At 39.2% G+C, this 22,012-nt stretch overlaps 1 protein-coding gene across 19 annotated transcripts in view; it reads right to left on the bottom strand.

The window, feature by feature from the left end:
* PHLDB2 (pleckstrin homology like domain family B member 2) overlaps positions 1-22,012 on the bottom strand; it is a 130,749-nt gene that overhangs the window by 69,375 nt on the left and 39,362 nt on the right. For 18 of the 19 annotated variants that reach the window (XM_081234071.1, XM_081234072.1, XM_081234073.1 and 15 more), the window contains one exon: positions 278-661. In XM_081234071.1, coding sequence (XP_081090197.1) covers positions 278-661 — 384 coding nt within the window. The remainder of the gene's footprint in view (positions 1-277; positions 662-22,012) is intronic. The other variant, XM_081234066.1, reaches the window with a different exon arrangement.

The following is a 22,012-nucleotide window of genomic DNA, read 5'->3' as shown; positions in this document are numbered from 1 at the left end:
TGTTTTTCTCTCTCGGGTGTACAACTGGAGGGGGCAGGGAGAAGAGAAATTGTTTTTCTTTATACTTTTCTGTACTGCTACATTTTCTAGAGTATAAATTTGTTACTTTATAGTAAACACCCTAATTTGCTGCACCTTGCTTAGCTAATTACCTCTTAAATTGAAGCTTCACTGAAAACATTTTGGAAAACAAGCAGGATAAAACCTCTAGTGTCTAGGCCAGTGCAGATGCATGGTCCAGGTCCTAAATTTAATCTCTGTGTGTGGCCGGCTTTACCTTTGGTAGGATACTTAGATAAGCGGACTCGCTGGAAGCTTTCAGAAAGGCAGAGGAGGGCGGTGGGGGAGTCCTGGTGAGGTCCCTGATCAGTTCATCATTCCTGGAGCTCCTGAGGGAAAGGAAGCTGGTGCTACTCTGACTGAGGCTCCCGAAGCCTGCCAGGTCTGCATCGTGGAGAGAGCTTTTCTGGTGGCACCTGTATCTGGTGTCAGGGCTCACCAGGGCTTCTTCAAACACGGACTCCTCGTCAGAGAGCTGCAGCTTCTCCAGTTCCTTATTGATTTTCTGTACATCTGCCACGGTGGTGCCAGTGGACACGTGACTGTCAGGCTTTGTGTACTCAGCACAGAGACTGAGGATGGTCTCCAGACGCTGTCTCTCCTAGAACACAGAGGAGGGAAGGTCAGTGAGTTTGTGAGGAGACAACTCCGAATAAAAAGACAGAAGAGGCTGGGACCCCTGGTGAATTCAACCCACACATAATCCCACAGATACTTGGCTGGTGATGTTTTTCGTCACCTTTGATGAACCCATTTATAAATCCAGATGAAACCTAGGTTAACAATGCCTGATTTTCCTCTCAAATTCAATTCTTTATTTTTATATCCCAGTGCTGATCCTAGAACATACTAGCACTCAGTGAGACCTTTCTTTTTTTTTTTTTTTTTTTTTTGCGGTACACGGGCCTCTCACTGTTGTGGCCTCTCCCGTTGCGGAGCACAGGCTCCGGACACGCAGGCTCAGTGGCCATGGCTCATGGGCCCAGCCGCTCTGCGGCATGTGGGATCTTCCCGGACCAGGGCACGAACCCGTGTCCCCTGCATCAGCAGGCAGACTCTCAACCACTGCGTCACCAGGGAAGCCCAGTGAGACCTTTCTTGATTTATCAATTCTCCAAACACTTCAAATGTTTTTGTTTAATCTCCTTTTTAAAATCTTCATCCTCTTCCCTCCCTCTACTATCCACCTTCAACAATATCTAGCTCTTTCATCACTGTAGACTTAATATTTGAGTTTAAAATTAATTCTCTAGGGCTTCCCTGGTGGCGTTGTGGTTAAAAATCCACGTGCCAATGCAGGGGACACGGGTTCAAGCCGTGGTCTGGGAAGATCCCACATGCCGCAGAGCAACTAAGCCAGTGCGCCACACTAATGAGCCTGCGCTTTGGAGCCCGTGTGCCACAACTACTGAAGCCCATGCACCTAGAGCCCATGCTCCACAACGAACGAAGAGTAGCCCCTGCTCAACGCAACCACAGAAAAAGCCAGCATGCTGCAACGAAGACCCAACACAGCCTAAAATAAATAAATTTTTTTAAAAACTATTTAAAAAAATTAATTCTCTAACTTCCTATAGAAATATCATTCTACTTTTTAGACACACAAAAGGCAAATGCTACTTTAGAAAAGGCTTAATTTGAAAGGCATAATAACTAGGTCTTCAATTTTTTTCTTGAAATGCTTCAAATTTTTTAAAACTATTTTTTATGTCTTGTCACCATATAAAGGTCTTTCCCACCAATTTCTCAAATGAAAAATTGAAATGGTTTTTAAAAAAAGAGAATGTCACAAGAAGATGAAGAACATTTAATGTCACGTCCAGATAGAAAGAGAGCAACATATTTCAAATTCTGAGATCATTAAATGTTTGAATCATTTAGCTGGAAAATAAAATGATAGTTTATTTGTCTAAAAAAAATTAATATAAGGCCATTGATGTCTATAATGGTACCACTAACTGACACTTCACCAAGTTCCGCATGTAAAACACGTAGGTATTTATGATTTTTGACTTTAAGTAAACTCACTATACATTTGTGAACAAGGGGATATAGTTTACAAAATGCTTATCATAAACCTAGACAGCACTCTTTGGAGTGGGGAATCTCAACATCTTCACCTTTCATATTAGCCCAACTGCCAAAGTGAAAAAAAATAATAAAATAGCAAAAAACTTCTTTGGTTATTACATCTACCACATTGAAAAGAGAATTCAAAAGCCTTCCATAGAAAAATGTTTTCCAACCTAAACAGGAGGGAAATCCAAAAGGGAGGGGATATATGTATATATATGACTGATTCATTTTGTTGTGCAGTAGAAGCTAACACAACATTGTAACACAACTATACTCCAATAAAAATTAATTTAAAAAAAAAGAAAAGAAAAACGTTTTCCAAAGTGGTTATCAGTAACAAAATAGAAAAGTGTTAAGCAGACCTGGGCTGCTGTTTTTAATATCTAATTGCAGAAAAATTGTAAAAACAAAATTCTGAAGGTAGTTCTCTTTATTAGCGGAAGAGTATCAAATAGAAAAGTCAAATAGGAACAGACTAACATAATTCCCTGGTTTTCATTAAATACATTCATTAAATGACAAAACAGCATGAAATGACTTTCATCTGTCCTCTAAAGTATACTCCCCACCCCAAATATGCAACAGCTTGATCAAAAGGACTATTAAACGGGTTCTTATAAGCCCCACCTCCCTTTCACTGCCTGAACTTCTGGACTCCAGCTGCAGCTCCATCCTCATGGCCTCGTCCCACAGAAGGCACTCGGGCGCACAGCCTCATCCCAGCTGCTTCTGTACCCTGTCCATCCAGGAGCCCTGATGCTTATTTATCTCTGTAACCGCTACCAGCTGCCAAGCCCTACCCACCTCAGCTTTGTGGGGAAGGAGGGAGGGACACACAGCATTCATTGCCTTATTTTAAACTCCAACAATCTAGAAAAGTCTGCATGTGAATATGCAAAGACAACTGCAAGGGCGTATGTGAGGAAGGGGACAGGAACAAGATGTTATATTTTACCGCTTCTCAAAAGCATATGCATTAGAGGCTAATCTCCAAAGAAAAGTTCTCTTTCTGCCATGTAGGAGAATTAAGTTGAAGCATCTAAACTCAATCTTTGCTAATCTTCATAGATGACAGTGTGTATGCATTCACCTCAACATTCATTACATTTGGGATTATCGGAAAGTTGTCAGTTTCTCTTTACCAGGGCACTAATGAACAGTGCGGTCCTCAAAAGCATGAAAGGTACTTCTGCCCAGCCTGTCGTACATAGCAAAATTCCTCCCACATCTCCTTCCCAAAATAGTTTCTTTTGCTGCCAATGTCATTGCTTAATTCCAGAGGGAATAAATGATCCCAGCCAAAAGATGAATGCTATTTCAGACAGTGAAACAGTATTCAAAGGCGGGTACACAGGAAGTTTGGTCTACTGCTATGTGCTTCTCTCTATTCTTATCACCCCATTCACAGCCAATCTGTTCAGGTTTGAATCACACATGGATGCAGCACTGCTGCCCACGAGTCTAACAGAAATCCAGGCCGTGCTGAGACACACTGGCCCCGTAAGAACTGCATCAAAGAAAAATAAACTGATGATGAGAAGTGCGTCAGAGGAAAGTCTGTGAGGCATTTCAGAAAGCATGAGAAGCCTTTTAAGGAAACCCTGCACAGAATTTACCCTCATAACTCTCCCTTGAGCCCTCTTCATCTTTCCCATTCATCACGCCAATATTCTCCACTCTGCATGACCTAAAAGGAGGGCAGCCATTCCACACAGGACACTTGAGAATCAAATATGGCACTATTAATAATTATGCTGGGATAGCAAGCACAAACTGGCACTGGCAACCTGAGATGTGTGTCTCTCTTCCTAAAATTCAATTTTCTTTGATGCTTCACCTAACAACCAGCTGAATTACAAGGCTACTCTCTTTGACATCTCCAATTCCTACCCACCTTTCCAAACCAGCAATCCACAGAGCATTCTCTTGAAAAGGCACCAGTAGAGAGCCCAAATATCTAAATGGCCCAAAACATTGGTGTTAAGGGTTTAGAACGTAGGTCCCTTTGAATTAAATTATTTAAAATACATTTTAATTTTTTCTCTCTCTCTCCATTTTCCCTTTCCTCCAATTCCATATATCAAAGAAAGCTTTGAAGGAGACAAAAGAGCTTAAGAAATATACCTGAAAGGGGGACCAGGAGAAGATGGCGGAAGAGTAAGATGCGGAAATCACCTTCCTCCCCACAGATACATCAGAAATACATCTACACGTGGAAATGCTCCTACAGAACACCTACTGAACGCTGGCAGAAGACCTCAGACTCCCCAAAAGGCAAGAAACTCCCCACATACCTGGGTAGGGCAAAAGAAAAAAGAAAAAACAGAGACAAAAGAATAGGGACGGAACTGCACCAGTGGGAGGGAGCTGTGAAGGAGGAAAGGTTTCCACACACTAGGAAGCCCCTTCGCGGGCAGAGATGGTGGGTGGGGGAGGGGGGAAGCTTCGGGGCCGCGGAGGAGAGCACAGCAACAGGGGTGCAGACGGCAAAGTGGAGAAATTCCTGCATAGAGGATCGGTGCCGACCAGCACTCACCAGCCCGAGAGGCTTGTATGCTCACCCGCCGGGTCGGGCGGGGGCTGGGGGCTAGTGCGCCACAGCTAGCCGGGAAGGAGTCCGGGAAAGTCTGGAGCTGCCGAAGAGAAAAGAGACTTTTTCTTCCCTCTTCGTTCCTGGTGCGCGAGGAGAGGGGATTAAGAGTGCCGCTTAAAGGAGCTCCAGAGACGGGCGCAGGCCGCGGCTATCAGCGCGGACCCCAGAGACGGGCATGAGACGCTAAGGCTGCTGCTGCCGCCACCAAGAAGGCTGTGAGCAAAAACAGGTCACTATCCCCACCTCCCCTCCCAGGAGCCTGTGCAGCCCGCCACTGCCAGGGTCCTGTGATCCAGGGACAACTTCCCCGGGAGAATGCACGGCGCGCCTCAGGCTGGTGCAATGTCACGCTGGCCTCTGCCTCCGCAGGCTCGCCCTGCATCCATACCCCTCCCTCCCCCCAGCCTGAGTGAGCCAGAGCCCCCAAATCAGCTGCTCCTTTAACCCCGTCAGGCGACCTACATGCAGAGGCGGGGCCAGAACTAAAGCTGAACCCCAGGAGCTGTGCGAACAAAGAAGAGAAAGGGAAATCTCTCCCAGCAGCCTCAGAAGCAGCAGATTAAATCTCCACAATCAACTTGATGTACCCTGCATCTGTGGAATACCTGAATAGACAACAAATCATCCCAAATTGAGGAGGTGGACTTTGGGAACAAAATATATTATTTTTTCCCCTTTTCCTCTTTTTGTCAGTGTGTATGTGTATGCTTCTGGATGAGATTTTGTCTGTATAGCTTTGCTTTCACCATTTGTCCTAGGATTCTGTCCCTCCATTCTTTTTTTTTTAATAATGTTATTTTATTTTATCCTACTTTATTTTATTTTATTTTATCCTCTTTCTTTCGTTCTTTCTATTTTTTCTCCCTTTTGTTCTGAACCGTGTGGATGAAAGGCTCTTGGTGCTCCAGCCAGGAGTCACTGCTGTGCCTCTGCGGTGGGAGAGCCAACTTCAGGACACTGGTCCACAAGAGACCTCCCAGCTCCACGTAATATCAAACAGCGAAAATCTCCCAGAGATCTCCATCTCAACACCAACACCCAACTTCACTCAACGACCAGCAAGCTACAGTGCTGTACACCCTATGCAAAACAACTAGCAAGACAGAAACACAGCCCCATCAATTAGCAGAGAGGCTGCCTAAAATCATAATAAGGCCACAGACACCCCAAAACACACTACCTGACGTGGACCTGCCTACAAGAAATACAAGATCCAGCCTCATCCACCAGAACACAGGCACTAGTCCCCTCCACCAGGAAGCCTACACAACCTACTGAACCAACCTTAGCCACTGGGGACAGACACCAAAAACAACGGGAAATACGAACCTGCAGCCTGTGAAAAGGAGACCACAAACACAGTAAGATAATCAAAATGAGAAGACAGAAAACACACAGCAGATGAAGGAGCAAGGTAAAAACCCACCAGACCTAACAAACGAAGAGGAAATAGGCAGTCTACCTGAAAAAGAATTCAGAATAACGATAGTAAAGATGATCAAAAATCTTGGAAATAAAATAGAAAAAATGCAAGAAACATTTAACAAGGACCTAGAAGAACTAAAGAGGAAACAGGCAATGATGAAGAACACAATAAATGACATTAAAGATACTCTAGAAGGGATCAATAGCAGAATAACTGAGGCAGAAGAACAGATAAGTGACGTGGAAGATAAAATAGTGGAAATAATTACTGCAGAGCAGAATAAAGAAAAAAGAATGAAAAGAACTGAGGACAGTCTCAGAGACCTCTGGGACAACATTTAATGCACCAACATTCGAATTATAGGGGTCCCAGAAGAAGAAGAGAAAAAGAAAGGGACTGAGAAAATATTTGAAGAGATTATAGTTGAAAACTTCCCTAATATGGGAAAGGAAATAGTTAATCAAGTCCAGGAAGGACAGAGAGTCCCATACAGGATAAATCCAAGGAGAAACACGCAAAGACACATATTAATCAAACTGTCAAAAATTAAATACAAAGGAAACATATTAAAAGCAGCAAGGGAAAGACAACAAATAACAAACAAGGGAATCCCCATAAGGTTAACAGCTGATCTGTCAGCAGAAACTCTGCAAGGCAGAAGGGAGTGGCAGGACATATTTAAAGTGATGAAGGAGAAAAACCTACAACCAAGATTACTCTACCCAGCAAGGATCTCATTCAGATTTGATGGAGAAATTAAAACCTTTACAGACAAGCAAAAGCTGAGAGTTCAGCACCACCAAACCAGCTTTACAACAAATGTTAAAAGAACTTCTCTAGGCAAGAAACACAAGAGAAGGAAAAGACCTACACAAGCAAACCCAAAACAATTAAGAAAATGGGAATAGGAACATACATATTGATAATTACCTTAAATGTAAATGGATTAAATGCTCCCACCAAAAGACACAGACAGGCTGAATGGATACAGAAACAAGACCCATATATATGCTGTCTCCAAGAGACCCACTTCAGACCTAGGGACAATTACAGACAGAAAGTGAGGGGATGGAAAAAGGTATTCCATGCAAATGGAAATCAAAAGAAAGCTGAAGTACCAATTCCAATATCAGACAAAATAGACTTTAAAGTAAAGACTATTACAAGAGACAAAGAAGGACACTACTTAATGATCAAGGGATCGATCCAAGAAGAAGATATAACAATTATAAATATTTATGCACCCAACATAGAAGCACCTCGATACATAAGGCAAATACTAACAGCCATAAAAGGGGAAATCGACAGTAACACACTCATAGTAGGGGACTTTAACACCTCACTTTCACCAATGGACAGATCTTCCAAAATGAAAATAAATAAGGAAACACAAGCTTTAAATGATACATTAAACAAGACGGACTTAATTGATATTTATAGGACATTCCAGCCAAAAACAACAGAATACACATTTTTCTCAAGTGCTCATGGAACATTCTCCAGGATAGATCATATCTTGGGTCACAAATCAAGCCTTTGTAAACTTAAGAAAATTGAAATTGTTTCAAGTATCTTTTCCGACCACAATGCTATGAGACTAGATATCAATTACAGGAAAAGATCTGTAAAAAATACAAACACATGGAGGCTAAACAATACACTACTTAATAACCAAGAGATCACTGAAGAAATCAAAGAGGAAATCAGAAAATACTTAGAAACAAATGACAATGAAAACACAATGACCCAAACCTATGGGATGCAGCAAAAGTAGTTCTAAAAGGGAAGTTTACAGCAATACAATCCTACCTTAAGAAGCAGGAAACACCTCAAATAAACAACCTAACCTTGCACCAAAAGCAATTAGAGAAAGAAGAACAAAAATACCCCAAGGTTAGCAGAAGGAAAGAAATCATAAAGATCAGATCAAAAATAAATGAAAAAGAAATGAAGGAAATGATAGCAAAGATCAATAAAACTAAAAGCTGGTTCTTTGAGATGATAAACCATTAGCCAGACTCATCAAAAAAGAAAGGGAGAAGACTCAAATCAATAGAATTAGAAATGAAAAAGGAGAAGTAACAACTAACAGTGCAGAAAAACAAAGGATCATGAGAGATTACTACAAGCAACACTATGCCAGTAAAATGGACAATCTGGAAGAAATGGACAAATTCTTTAGAAATGCACAACCTGCCGAGACTGAACCAGGAAGATATAGAAAATATGAACAGACCAATCACAAGCACTGAAATTGAAACTGTGATTAAAAATATCCCAACAAACAAAAGTCCAGGACCAGATGGCTTCACAGGTGAATTCTATCAAACATTTAGAGAAGAGTTAACACCTATCCTTCTCAAACTCTTCCAAAATATCGCAGAGGGAGGAACACTCCCAAACTCATTCTACGAGGCCACCAGCACCCTGATACCAAAACCATACAAAGATGTCACAAAGAAAGAAAACTACAGGCCAATATCACTGATGAACATAGATGCAAAAATCCTCAACAAAATACTAGCAAACAGTATCCAACAGCACATTGAAAGGATCATACACCATGATCAAGTGGGGTTTATTCCAGGAATGCAAGGATTCTTCAATATACTCAAATCAGTCAACGTGATACACCATATTAACAAACTGAAGGAGAAAAACCATATGATCATCTCAATAATGCAGAGAAAGCTTTCGACAAAATTCAACACCGATTTATGATAAAACCCTGCAGAAAGTAGGCATAGAGGGAACTTTCCTCAACATAATAAAGGCCATATATGACGAACCCACAGTCAACATCATTCTCAATGGTGAAAAACTGAAACCATTTCCACTAAGATCAGGAACAAGACAAGGTTGCTCACTCTTACCACTATTATTCAACATAGTTTTGGAAGTTTTAGCCACAGCAATCAGAGAAGAAAAAGAAATAAAAGGAATCCAAATTGGAAAAGAAGAAGTAAAGCTGTCACTGTTTGCAGATGACATGATACTATACATAGAGGATCCTAAAGATGATACCAGAAAACTACTAGAGTTAATCAATGAATTTGGTAAAGTAGCAGGATACAAAATTAATGCACAGAAATTTCTGGCATTCCTATACACTAATGATGAAAAATCTGAAGGTGAAATTAAGAAATCACTCCCACTTACCACTGCAACAAAAAGAATAAAATATCTAGAAATAAACCTACCTAAGGAGACAAAAGACCTGTATGCAGAAAACTGTAAGACACTGATGAAAGAAATTAAAGATGATACAAATAGATGGAGAAATATACCATGTTCTTGGATTGGAGAATCAACATTGTGAAAATGACTCTACTACCCAAAGCAATCTACAGATTCAATGCAACCCCTATCAAACTACCACTGGCATTTTTCACAGAACTAGAACAAAAAATTTCACAATTTGTATGGAAACACAAAAGACCGCGAATAGCCAAAGCAATCTTGAGAAAGAAAAACAGAGCTGGAGAAATCAGGCTCCCTGACTTCAGACTATACTACATTGCTACAGTAATCAAGACAGTATGGTACGGGCACAAAAACAGAAATATAGATCAATGGAACAGGATAGAAAGCCCAGAGATAAACCCACGCACATATGGACACCTTATCTTTGATAAAGGAGGCAAGAATATACAGTGGAGAAAAGACAGCCTCTTCAATACGTGGTACTGGGAAAACTGGACAGGGACATGTAAAAGTATGAAATTAGAACACTCCCTAACACCATACACAAAAATAAACTCAAAATGGATTAAAGACCTAAATGTAAGGCCAGACACTATCAAACTTTTAAAGGAAAACATAGGCAGAACACTCTATGACATAAATCACAGCAAGATCCTTTTTGACCCACCTCCTAGAGAAATGGAAAGAAAAACAAAAATAAAGAAATGGGACCTAATGAAACTTAAAACCTTTTGCACAGCAAAGGAAATCATAAACAAGACCAAAAGACAGCCCTCAGAATGGGAGAAAATATTTGCAAATGAAGCAACTGACAAAGGATTAATCTCCAAAATTTACAAGCAGTTCATGCAGCTCAATATTAAAAAAACAAACAACCCAATCCAAAAATGGGCAGAAGACCTAAACAGACATTTCTCCAGAGAAGACATACAGATGGCCAAGAAGCACATGAAAGAATGCTCAACATCATTAATCATTAGAGAAATGCAAATCAAAACTACAATGAGATATCATCTCACACCAGTCAGAATGGCCATCATCAAAAAATCTACAAACAATAAATGCTGAAGAGGGTGTGGAGAAAAGGGAACACTCTTGCACTGTTGGTGGGAATGTAAATTGATACAGCCACTATGGAGAACAGTATGGAATTTCCTTAAAAAACTAAAAGTAGAATTACCATACGACACAGCAATCCTACTACTGGGCATATACCCTGAGAAAACCATAATTCAAAAAGAGCCATGTACCAAAATATTCATTGCAGCTCTATTTACAATAGCCAGGACATGAAAGCAACCTGTGTCCATCAACAGATGAATGGATAAAGAAGATGTGGCACATATATACAATGGAATATTACTGAGCCATAAAAAGAAATGAAATTGAGTTATTTGTAGTGAGGTGGATGGACCTAGAGTCTGTCATACAGAGTGAAGTAAGTCAGAAAGAGAAAAACAAATACCGTATGCTAACACATATATATAGAATCTAAGAAAAAGAAAAAAAAAGGTCATAATGAACCTAAGGGCAAGAGGGGAATAAAGACACAAACCTACTAGAGAATGGACTTGAGGATATGGGGAGGGGGAAGGGTAAGCGGTGACAAAGTGAGAGAGTGGCATGGACATATATACACTACCAAATGTAAAATAGCTAGCTAGTGGGAAGCAGCCGTATAGCACAGGGAGACCAGCTCGGTGGTTTGTGACCACCTAGAGGTTTGGAATAGGGAGGGTGGGAGGGAGGGAGATGCAAGAGGGAAGAGATATGGGAACATATGTATATGTATAACTAATTCACTTTGTTATATAGCAGAAACTAACAGACCCTTGTAAAGCAATTATACTCCAATAAAGATGTTAAAAGAAAAAAAAAAACAAATATACCTGAAGAAAATGGTGCACAATTCTTTTCCTTAGTGGTTAAGAAAAATGTTGTGGGCCGAGTGTATGTCTTTTGACCTCAGAGCTTTCTTTCTTTTTCAGAGGAATGTGTCTGGCACTGACCCACTCCATTTCACAGTCCTCGGTCAGGAAATTCTTCCATTTCCTGAACCCATCCAGTCCCCTTGTAATCAACAGCAGACAGTCTAGGCCCTAGGACTATGAATATAACATAGAAATAAATTATGCAGAAAATCAAGTGCTGATACTTAAGCACAGGTGAAATCTTTGTTAAAATCCCTCTTTTAACAGCCACTATAGAGAAAAGTATGGAGATTCCTTAAAAAGCTAAAAATAGAGTTACCATATGATCCTGCAAACCCACTCCTGGGTATATATCTGGAGAAAACTATAATTTGGAAAGATAGATGCACCCCAATATTCATTGCAGCACTGTTTACAATAACCAAGATGTGGAAACAATGTAATCGTCCATCAACAGATGAATGGATAAAGAAGATGTGATGTATATACACAATGGAATATTACTCAGCCATAAAAGAGAATGAAATTCATGTTGCAGCAAAATGAATGGACCTAGAATTATCATATTAAGTGAAGTAAGTCAGACAAAGACAAATATCTTATGATATTGCTTATATGTGGACTCTTAAAAAAAAGGTACAAGTGAACTTATTTACAAAAAATAAATAGACCCACAGACATAGAAAACAAGCTTATGGTTACCAAGGGGAAAGGAGGGTGGAGGGATAAATTAGGAGTTTGGGATTAACATATACACACTACTATATATAAAATAGATAACCAACAAGGACCTACTGTATAGCACAGGGAACTATACTCAGTATTTTGTAATAACCTATAGGGGAAAAGAATCTGAAAAAGAATGTATATATTACATATTATATATATATATATGAAGCTGAATCACTGGGTACATCTGAAACTAATAGGACCTTATAAATCAACTATAATTCAATAAAAAAAAACCTCAAGAAAAAAAAGAAAATCCCTCTTTTATAATTATATACGTTAGGTCATTTATTACATAAAACAAAGGGTTAACCTTTAACGGTTAGAAATAATTTAGTTGAAAGATTTTTCTCTAGTTAAGAGGACCTGTTATAACTGATTAAAAAGACCTCTCTCCTCTGTTAACTCTAGGGATTCAATGTTTCCATATCTTCAGTTCAATAACAATCTATTAAGTTACTCTGCCCGGTAACGTACTGGGGATACAAAGAGGAAAAAAGACAGCATTTCTACCCTCAAATCTTTAACAAGAGGCGCAAATAGTCAATCGATTAAAGAAACAGTGATAACAGAGGTTTACCGAAAGCCAATGGATTCTTTTATGGGAAAGCAACACACAAAAATTACAGAAAAAGAAATGTGAGTTGAGTCCTTAAGGATAAATATGAGTCTGGTCTGTTGGACAGGTGGGCAGGGCATTTCTGTAAAGGAACCATATAATCACAGGCATAGAGTCATGGATTCTCATAGTATGCTCAGAGGTCAGCAACTACTATGTGGCTAGAGAGATGGGGTTCTCTGGAGGAAGAGGAATGAGGTACATGCAAGAAATGGGCCAAATTTCTTCCTCTTTATATCAGGACTTGTTAGATCCCAATACCCTAAATAAACTTTGGGAATAAATTCATAGGGTATACCAGCAAGAGTCAGAGACCTTGGTCTAAACGTGGATTGCAGAATGAGAAGAGCTGGAGCTGACAGCAAGTAAGCAGAATTTCTAGGATTCCACGATCACACTTGATGTCTCAATTAGGTAGGTCAATAAGGAGGAAAAACAGAAGCAATGGCTAAAAGTCCTTTCTGTGGGTCTATTTGTTTTTAGAGATAAATCCCTTAGGGTAGAGATAAATGCCTGGGGCTTTTAAGATCAGTCCTCTTCTTTCTGGGCACAGAATAAAATGGTTCTTCTCTTCCCAACCCCCAAACTGGATATGACTGTCAAGCTTGCATCAGCCAATGAAATGTGAGAAGCAACAAGTGTCACTTCTGCCTGAACGGCCAGCACATGATTCATTACATGCCTGACTTTGTCATGGCAGCGTGACACTCCAGATGATGTTGGATCCGTCAGTCTGGGCCTTGAGTGAGGAACTGTGGAGCAGAGACCTCATTCATCCCAAGCTGGCCATGGGGTAGGAAGGAGAAACAGATGTATGTTGCGTTAAGCTTTTGAGATACACTTGCCATATAATAAAGAATTTGACTTTGCCCAAAGAGAAGTCTGCCTCTGCTGTTGGCTTCTGGAAGGTAATCTATTTCATACCTGATATGAGTGTTTTTGTTCATTAGGGCAAGTTTGGCCACACCAGATAATCTTAGGGTGGGGACTGGACACTCCAGAAACACCAACCATGTGATTTTGCGTGGGTGCTTTGGGTCATGTGGTATCCATCAACCTAGAGACAGAGATTAACAACGTGGGCAATCAGTCAACTATGGATTGTGTGATGAAGTCCAATAAAAACTCTGGACACCAAGGTTCAGGTACGCTTCCTTGGCGGCCTGCTCCATGTGTGCTATCACACACCAATGAAAGTAGAGTAACGCATCCTGACTCCAAAGGGAGGGGACAGTGGAAGCTTCACATTTGGAAACGTCTGACTCGGCTTTATACATCTCTTCCTTTGGCTGATCTTTGTCTGTAGCCTTTCCCTGTAACAAACAATAATCGTGACTATAATAGCTTTCAGTGGGTTCTGTCAGTCTTTCTATGGAATTATTGAACCTGAGAGTGGTCTGGGGAACACCTTGAACTTGCAGTTAGTGTCAGAAGTGAGGATTGGTCTTAGAGACTGTGCCTTTTAACCTTGTAATTGGCCTTACACTTACCCAAACATTGCCTTAGTATTGTTTTCATCAGCTGAGGACAAAAGATCTGATTAAGAAACTGTATACATAAGTAAGGAGTTTTTATTGTTTGGTTTTACAAATTATCTTCATGGAAGTCAGTTTAATGTCTAGCTAAGAATATTTTATTGGGCTTCCCTGGTGGCGCAGTGGTTGAGAATCTGCCTGCCAGTGCAAGGAACACGGGTTCGAGCCCTGGTCGGGGAAGATCCCACATGCCGCGGAGCAACTGGGCCCATGAGCCACAACTACTGAGCCTGCATGTCTGGAGCTTGTGCTCCGCAACAAGAGAGGCCATGACAGTGAGAGGCCCGTGAACCGCGATGAAGAGTGGCCCCCACTCACCGCAACTAGAGAAAGCCCATGCACAGAAATGAAGACCCAACACAGCCAAAATTAAATAAATAAATAAATAAATAATTTTTTAAAAAAAGAAAAAGAATATTTCATTTTATTTTATAGACTGGCCGGGAAGTCTACCTTCAGGCTTGTGGTCAGGAAAGTACTTTATTCTGCCACCCTGAGCTTAAATAGATGCACATGTGTGCCATCAGAAGGAGGCACATCTGACAAACAAAAGAGTAATGGTTTTGTGTGACTGTATCTGCTCTGGAGGCAACTGCAAGTTATTTAGAGAGTTACTAATAATGTGACAGCTACTAATTGATCAACAAACATTTGTTATACACAGATTACTATTAGGACGTCGCATCACATACACCTGTTCTCCTTCCATAGTAATGGACAACTCAGTACTGAGGGAGAGTAAGACATATACAAATAACTAAGGCAACACTTACCACTCAGTCAGTTTTCAGTACCTGTTTCTCAGATATACTCAGTACACTCAAATGCACAAACACTGCCTAAGGAGATCAAGGTCATCTTGCTTAAACTCCCTAAACTTCCCTCCTCTATCATCTTTATCTAGCTGGTCCTCCTTTCCTCACTGTACCATAGTGGTTAAAAGCATGAACTTTGGAGCCAGGCCGCTTGGGTTTGAATGCTGCTTCCATAGCTACTTGTGTGGCCCTGGGCAAGTCATTTAGCTTTTCTGAGTCTTAGTTCCTCATGTATAAAACGGGATTACTGGAGTATCTACCTTATAGGGTGGTTGTGAAGATTTAAAAAAATATGTATAGATAGCTGGCACTTAGAATGCTGTCTGGGACACAGTAAACACAATAAAAGAATTAGCTCAGTTACCTAAGGAGCGTCCCTCAGTCTTTCCAATGCAAAGCCCCCCACTTGCGCCGTTGCATCCATTTCTCTCCCACCTTCTTTGTGGCTTTGGTCTATTAATTATCCCTTCTCCTATACTCTTATTTCCTCTCTATTGACTCCTTCTCCTCTGTCTGAAAATGTACTCAAACCCCTTCCCTACACCCCCAATAACAATTAAATTATCAATTAAACAACTAATTATCCTTATCAGATGACGCAGTAGCTCTACCCTTCTACTTCCCTTCCTTCCTTCATGCCCCACCACCCCACACTCCCAATCTCTAAGAAGTTGCCAATGTTCAACACATCACTTCCCATCAACCCCAGCCCTTTGCAGTCTGGGGCAGTGTGTCCTGCATTTGTGCAGATTGGACACACAGTAAGAGAAGGGGGCACCTCCCACTTCTCCAGGAAAATTAGGGGTAAAGTGACAAGAAACAGGAGAAGCACTTTGAAATAAAGATATTTTCATGAAGGGAGCTTGGTAACTCTCTCTGTCATCTTATATTTTAATGATCTGTGGGGTAAAATGGCTTCTCCCTCTCACAGAATCTCTGGATTTTCAGGGCAGAATCTGTGTTAAGTTTGGTGAAGCAGAAAGAACATTTATTTGGATTTGAAGTCCTGGACTTACCAGATCCATGACACAGAAGCTCAATCTTTCTAGTCTATTACCTGGTCTGTAAAACAGAGATTGTAAAATTAGCCCCTACCCTTAAGTTCTTGGAGAAACTGATAAGAGCTTGTGTATGAGAACATTTCATACACTTTATACTATAAAGTTTACAATTGGTGCCTGAGCGGGTCCTCAGTGTTTGTTAAACAGGATTAGAGATGGTGCCCATTAAAATATGACGTGAAATAGACAATTGTCTTGTGGGTCCTGGGGAACCATCTCTAATCCTGGTTAACAAACAAACCTGAAAAACAAATCCAATTGTTTTCAGGCAAAGGAAATACAGGAAAAATATGTTATGCAGCCAAATGGCTCCCTGAAAATTCACAAATCTATGGGGTTCCTTTGTCAATCTGGAAAGAGAGAGAATGCCCTCATTGCCCAGAATGCCTCCCCATGGTAGATCATGTGCCTGAGCCAGTCACCATAGTAACCCAGAGAGGAAGGAATTTTTTCTGTCACTGACTGCCATTTGGTCCCTCTATCCCCACCATTACAGAGCAACATATATTCCCTACAGCGTAAGTCCAGTGGAGCAGCTTCTAGAAAGAACTACCTTACAAAAAATCCATCTCCTATCCAGTGCACACTTCACCCTTGACATAAAACCCAGGTTTCTATTCCAGGTTGCCCCTGGCTCCACCTTAAATGCCAGAGATAATCATTGTCCCTGCCCTGTGAGTACATGCCTCATTCAAATACCTGAGGAGTTTATCACATCCTGCCTTTGCTCATACCCAAAGAAATTCAGTTCTTTTCATCTCATTTCATAAATGTATCCTCACACTCCTGATCATTTTTTTTAAAATTACTATTACTCATAGCTCCTTAAACCTGCTTGCCTCTACTGTTATTTTTAGCTGTGTCCCTCTCCTGGAAAGAGCTTATACTTTAAAAAATATGTATGAATATAAGTATATAATATGTTTAATTATTAACACATTTATAAAATATATTTAAATATTAGTTTCATAGCTTAATAATATATACTTATATGAATTACATATAATACATGTGTATGCTGAGGTAACATTTATTTTTATTCTCATTTATATCAGGCGTGTCCTAAAATATTACCACTTGATTAAATTAATCCTGTTACTTTTTAATCCAAGAATGTTTTCTCAACTTGCTTTTTCCACCTCTATCTATTCCTTGCATTTGCTAGGCAGACTCAAGTTAATCTCTGACCATCTAACTAGGATCTTCTGTATTTTACTCCTTTTCTGATGCCTTTTTTGCATCATTTTGCCATTTAAAATCAACTGACAGACATGCAAGTTTTGATAAGTTTTACTTTTATAAAATATCAGTCTTCTACAATGAAGAGTGGCCCCCGCTTGCCACAACTAGAGAAAGCCCTCGCACAGAAACGAAGACCCAACACAGCAAAAATAAATTAATAAACTCCTACCCCCAACATCTAAAAAATAAAAAAATACAATAAAATAAAATAAAATAAAATAAAAGAAGCATAAGCTGTGGTTGGAATGTTGATAATGATTGTTATTTATAAAAAAATATATATCAGTCTTGTGGTGACCTACTCTTAAAATATTACAAGATGCCATTTGAAAGAAAATGCCCATTATGAATGACTACATAATGTTATTGCTGCTACTCAGAAAATTTAAGGAGGAAAATAATACACGTCTCCCTATAGACTGAAAAACATTGGCTGTAAAGAAATGAAATTCACGTGATCAATATAATCATAATTTCCACAGTGTGTAAGAAAAATATGCCAGGTATTTTTCCTCTTATGTGGACAGGGTTTCGGAGAAAATCTACATGGTGTCTGAGTCCCTTCTGTTAAAGAAATTATGCTATTGTTCTATACCATCAAAGAAAACATGACAAAACAAAAGTCCAATAGTATTGTCATTTCTTTACATTTTCACCTTGGCTTAACTAAGTTCCAGAGGATCTTTTTGTTTTGTTCTGTTGTTGTTGTTTCTCCTGAAAGACCACAGTTTACAATATGCAATCCATTGAAATACTTTTAGAATATTATGTAATATTTTATTTTGTTCAATCAAAACCAGTTCGTGAGAGGTATCAAAACTCAATTTTCACATTTGAAACTCTATCCTAAAAAAAAAATCAACTCTCTTTTTTTTTTAATGCACAAAGAATTTGGTGAAGTAAAAAAGTAAGAAAGTCTAGCAAGTGAGAAAAAGAGACTGGGCTATCACATATCAACTGAAAGTACTGCAATGCAACTATTGATGGGAGATATACCTCATGGGAAATACTATGTGTTAAAATTTAAAAAGCATGCTGTCAAGTTTTATATATAGAAATGCAAAATAAACAATGACATGTCTTCTTTATTTGAGCTCTTAGGAAAGGAACAATATTTTCCTTTCTCCCAAAGACAACTTTCAAAAATTGCAATCTCTGTCTAAGATGATTTAGGCCTTGGTCTTCATGAGCTGATGGAAAAGACAAACTTTCAAAGTTCTGGCTCTGTTATTCTATAATCAAAATGAAAGAATAATACATGTCTGAAGAAACTTGATCTTTTTAACTGTACTTTTAGCATTTTCTTAAAATTATCTTTTTTCAAAATCTAAATTACAATCCCAGAGCTGGGATAGGGTCTTAGCCATTTTGAATGAGAAGAACATCAATTTTTCCAAACGAAAATTCTTTTGTAAAACATGCCCCCACAGAAATATTTCCCCCTTGCAGTCAATTAGACTTCACCAGAGCAAAGTTCTTGGCTATTCTGAACTTTCAAAAACCAGTCTCACCAATTTCTGCTTTTGAGAAGATGGTGTAGAGGTCCTTTTCCCTATTCTTCTCACTAAGTACTACTAAGAACCTTGGACATTTTAAATGTAAGACAAGCATAAGACCCTGAAAAATGGAGAGAAGGCAGCAGATCAGTTAGGAAAATAGGGACTCAAGGAAAAGCACAGAGACAGGCTCCCTGGGATTTTCTTTTGCCTCATAAATCTCAGACTTAGAGTTGAAGAAGAGGCAACAACATCAACAACCTGGCTCAATCGCTAGAGAATTATGCAGTGAAAAAAGCCAAATGAAAAAGTTTACATAGTATGTGATTACATTTGTGTAACATTCTTGAAATGACAAAATTATAGAAATGGAAGACAGACCAGTGGTTGCCAGGGGTTGAGGAGGAGATGAGGGTAGGAAGAAAGTAGGAGTGGCTATAAAAGGGCAACAGGAGAAACCCTTGTGGTGTTAAAACTGTTCTGTACCTGACTGCATCATCATGAATATCCTGGTGTAATAGGGAAGAACAAATCTGACTCCATATTAGATCTGTTTCTTTTACTTTAACTTTTGTATTTTATTGCTTTTGCTACAAGTTAAGAATGTTGCCTATAGCCTGAAACACACGATAGGCCATTCTCAAGGGTCTTTTAAAAAAATAATACTTTCCCATTCATATAGAGATACAAAGTTGCAGAACACTGAACACCATTTGTCTTATTGGAGGTTTACAGGAACATCACGACTGACCTACACAGACAGCTGCAAGAACAAAGGATTCCGACACCAAGAAGTATACAACAACCAACCACCCCCTACCCCTTTTAGTATAAAAGAAGCCTGAATTCTAACTGGGGTAAGATGAGTCTCCTGGGCACTAGTGCACCATCTTCTAGGTCTGCTGCCTTTCTCAACAAAGTTGTTATTCCTTGCTCCAACCACTCCTCTCTTGATTTACTGGCCTGCCATGAGGCAAGCAGTATGAGCTTGGACTCAGTAACACTGTTTGTGATACTGTACTCGAGTGTGCAAGATGTTACCGCTGGAGGAAACTGGGTATAGGGTGCACAGGACCTCTCTGAATTATCAATATTTCTTATAATTAATTGCATGGGAATCTACTGTTACTGCAAAATAAAGAGATTAACTTTTTTTAAAAAGTGCCTTCTAATATGTCTTAATGTACACATTGAGATGGCTGAACCAAAATTCTTCCACTGAAAAAGTGATGATGAATGTGTTTGATTTCTAATATCTATTTTGGACTTCTTCATCTTTTTCTCTTTTTTTTTTGAAGAATCAATCTCAAACTTTAAAAATAGTCTTCAGAGCAAATATTCCCATAAATTTTTCTGGAACTAAGGAAGGAAATTTCTCATTATAAGAATTAGCCAGTACAGTCACTAAATCTAATCTTTGATGAGAGATTTTTTAAATGCAGGTCAATAAATGGCTTTTAATTTAGAAATACTAAGTAATTTAACAACAAATATGGGCATCACTTTTCCTATGAAGAATCAATAGTCCCCCCTCATCACCCCTCTCCCATGTACCTGTTGGAATTGAAATATTGTATTTTCAATGTTCATGTAGCTTGTACAATTTTATATATTGATTTATCATTTTTAAAAAAAGAATGACTTTTCCCAGACATAGTGGCATACAGGGCCACCTTTTAGTCTAAGTCACATTCTGTATTTCAGCATTCAGCCCGAGAATGCTAAATTATGCTACATAAGATGAACAGTACACCTCCCTCAGTTCTAAGCAGGGATTTTTAAATGTGTGGCACCATCAAGAGGCAAGAGCTTGTACTGTCACTGTAACAAGAACCTAGGGTTTGCTCTCAAGTATACGGGACTATTTTAACACAAAATTACACTAAGACTTTGCTCAGTTTTTCCCCAATGTGGAGTCACTAGATTATTGCTAAATGCTATTTTTTCCCTTCCCATTCCTCTTCTACCCATCTAGCCCTCCAACTGAAGAAGAAAAAAAAATACTTTTTATTCTCAGTTAACTGGGGACAGTTGGCAACTCTAATTTGCTAAGAATTAATTCCTTCAATATTTACTGAACATCTACATTTATGCCAGCAATTTGCTATTTAAAAGGTAAAGTCTTTATTCTCTAATGACCCAAGGTGATCTGACCATAGATAACAGTCTACTTTATATTATCTACTAGTTATAGATTTACTCTTATTTTATTAGAAATTAAAGAAGTTGTCTTAGAGAATGGAGAGCTTATTTAGAAAGTAGACAGTATTACCAGTCTAATCCTGTGCTGACCAATATCCAATATATTATCATTAATTTCATCTTTTTTTGTAGTTTTTCTTAATGTAAGAAAAGTTTAAAATACATGGTTCACATTTATGGCTCACATTGTATTTCTGCATCAGACTCTACAAACCATCCAAACGAGTCATGAAAGTAAAGGGGGCAGAGAATAGCAGAGAACTGACTGGCTGTTTTAAACATTAGAGCTAGGAAAAGCAAGGCTCCACAGAAACAAATCATTCTAAAGCTTATGTCAAACCTGAAGATTAAATCAATCAATTAATGAATGGACATTCTGACTCAGAATACAGGAAGAGAGTCATAATTTCTAAATATCCCTTTAAAAAGTGTGAGACATTAAATTTATTTGGTTAGTAAACCAACCTGTCACCCCATTTGCAGTTTAACTGACTCACTTCCCACTACTGCAACCCTTGTTTTTTTTTTTTTTTTTAATTAAAACTATAGTCAGGATGTAGCAAGAGGAAAGGCCACATCAGGAAGCAGATGCCTTTCAAGTCAGATGGGAGTGCAAAATAGTTTTCAGTACTTAAGTTTGCCTTCACATTTCAAACACATTCTTCTTAGGAAAAAAGGAAGATGACTAGGAAGCCATAGGCATTCTTCTAACACTGTCCTTTCTGCTTCCAGTGAAGAGGTGTTGTCAAATTTACAGTACAAAAAGGTCTGAATGACCAAACTGTCTTTTGGGGTCAGGAGTCACTAGGAAGTAGAGGCAGCAAGAAGCAGATATAAAAGCAAAACACATCCACAAGTAGACTAACTCACTTGACAATGCTCACTCTTCTTGAGTTCCCAAATTTTCCTAATTATAGAACTGAATTATAAAGCCTGTTTACTCTCTGGTCTTTAAAATAGTATCTGTCTTACCACCTTAAGGAGATTAGAGAACATACACTTTTATTTTATAAAATTCCATTT

This window comes from Mesoplodon bidens, assembly GCF_964165515.1.
Source record: "Mesoplodon bidens genome assembly, chromosome: 5".
NCBI lineage: Eukaryota > Metazoa > Chordata > Mammalia > Artiodactyla > Ziphiidae > Mesoplodon > Mesoplodon bidens.
This window is presented reverse-complemented; position numbering and strand designations above follow the sequence as displayed.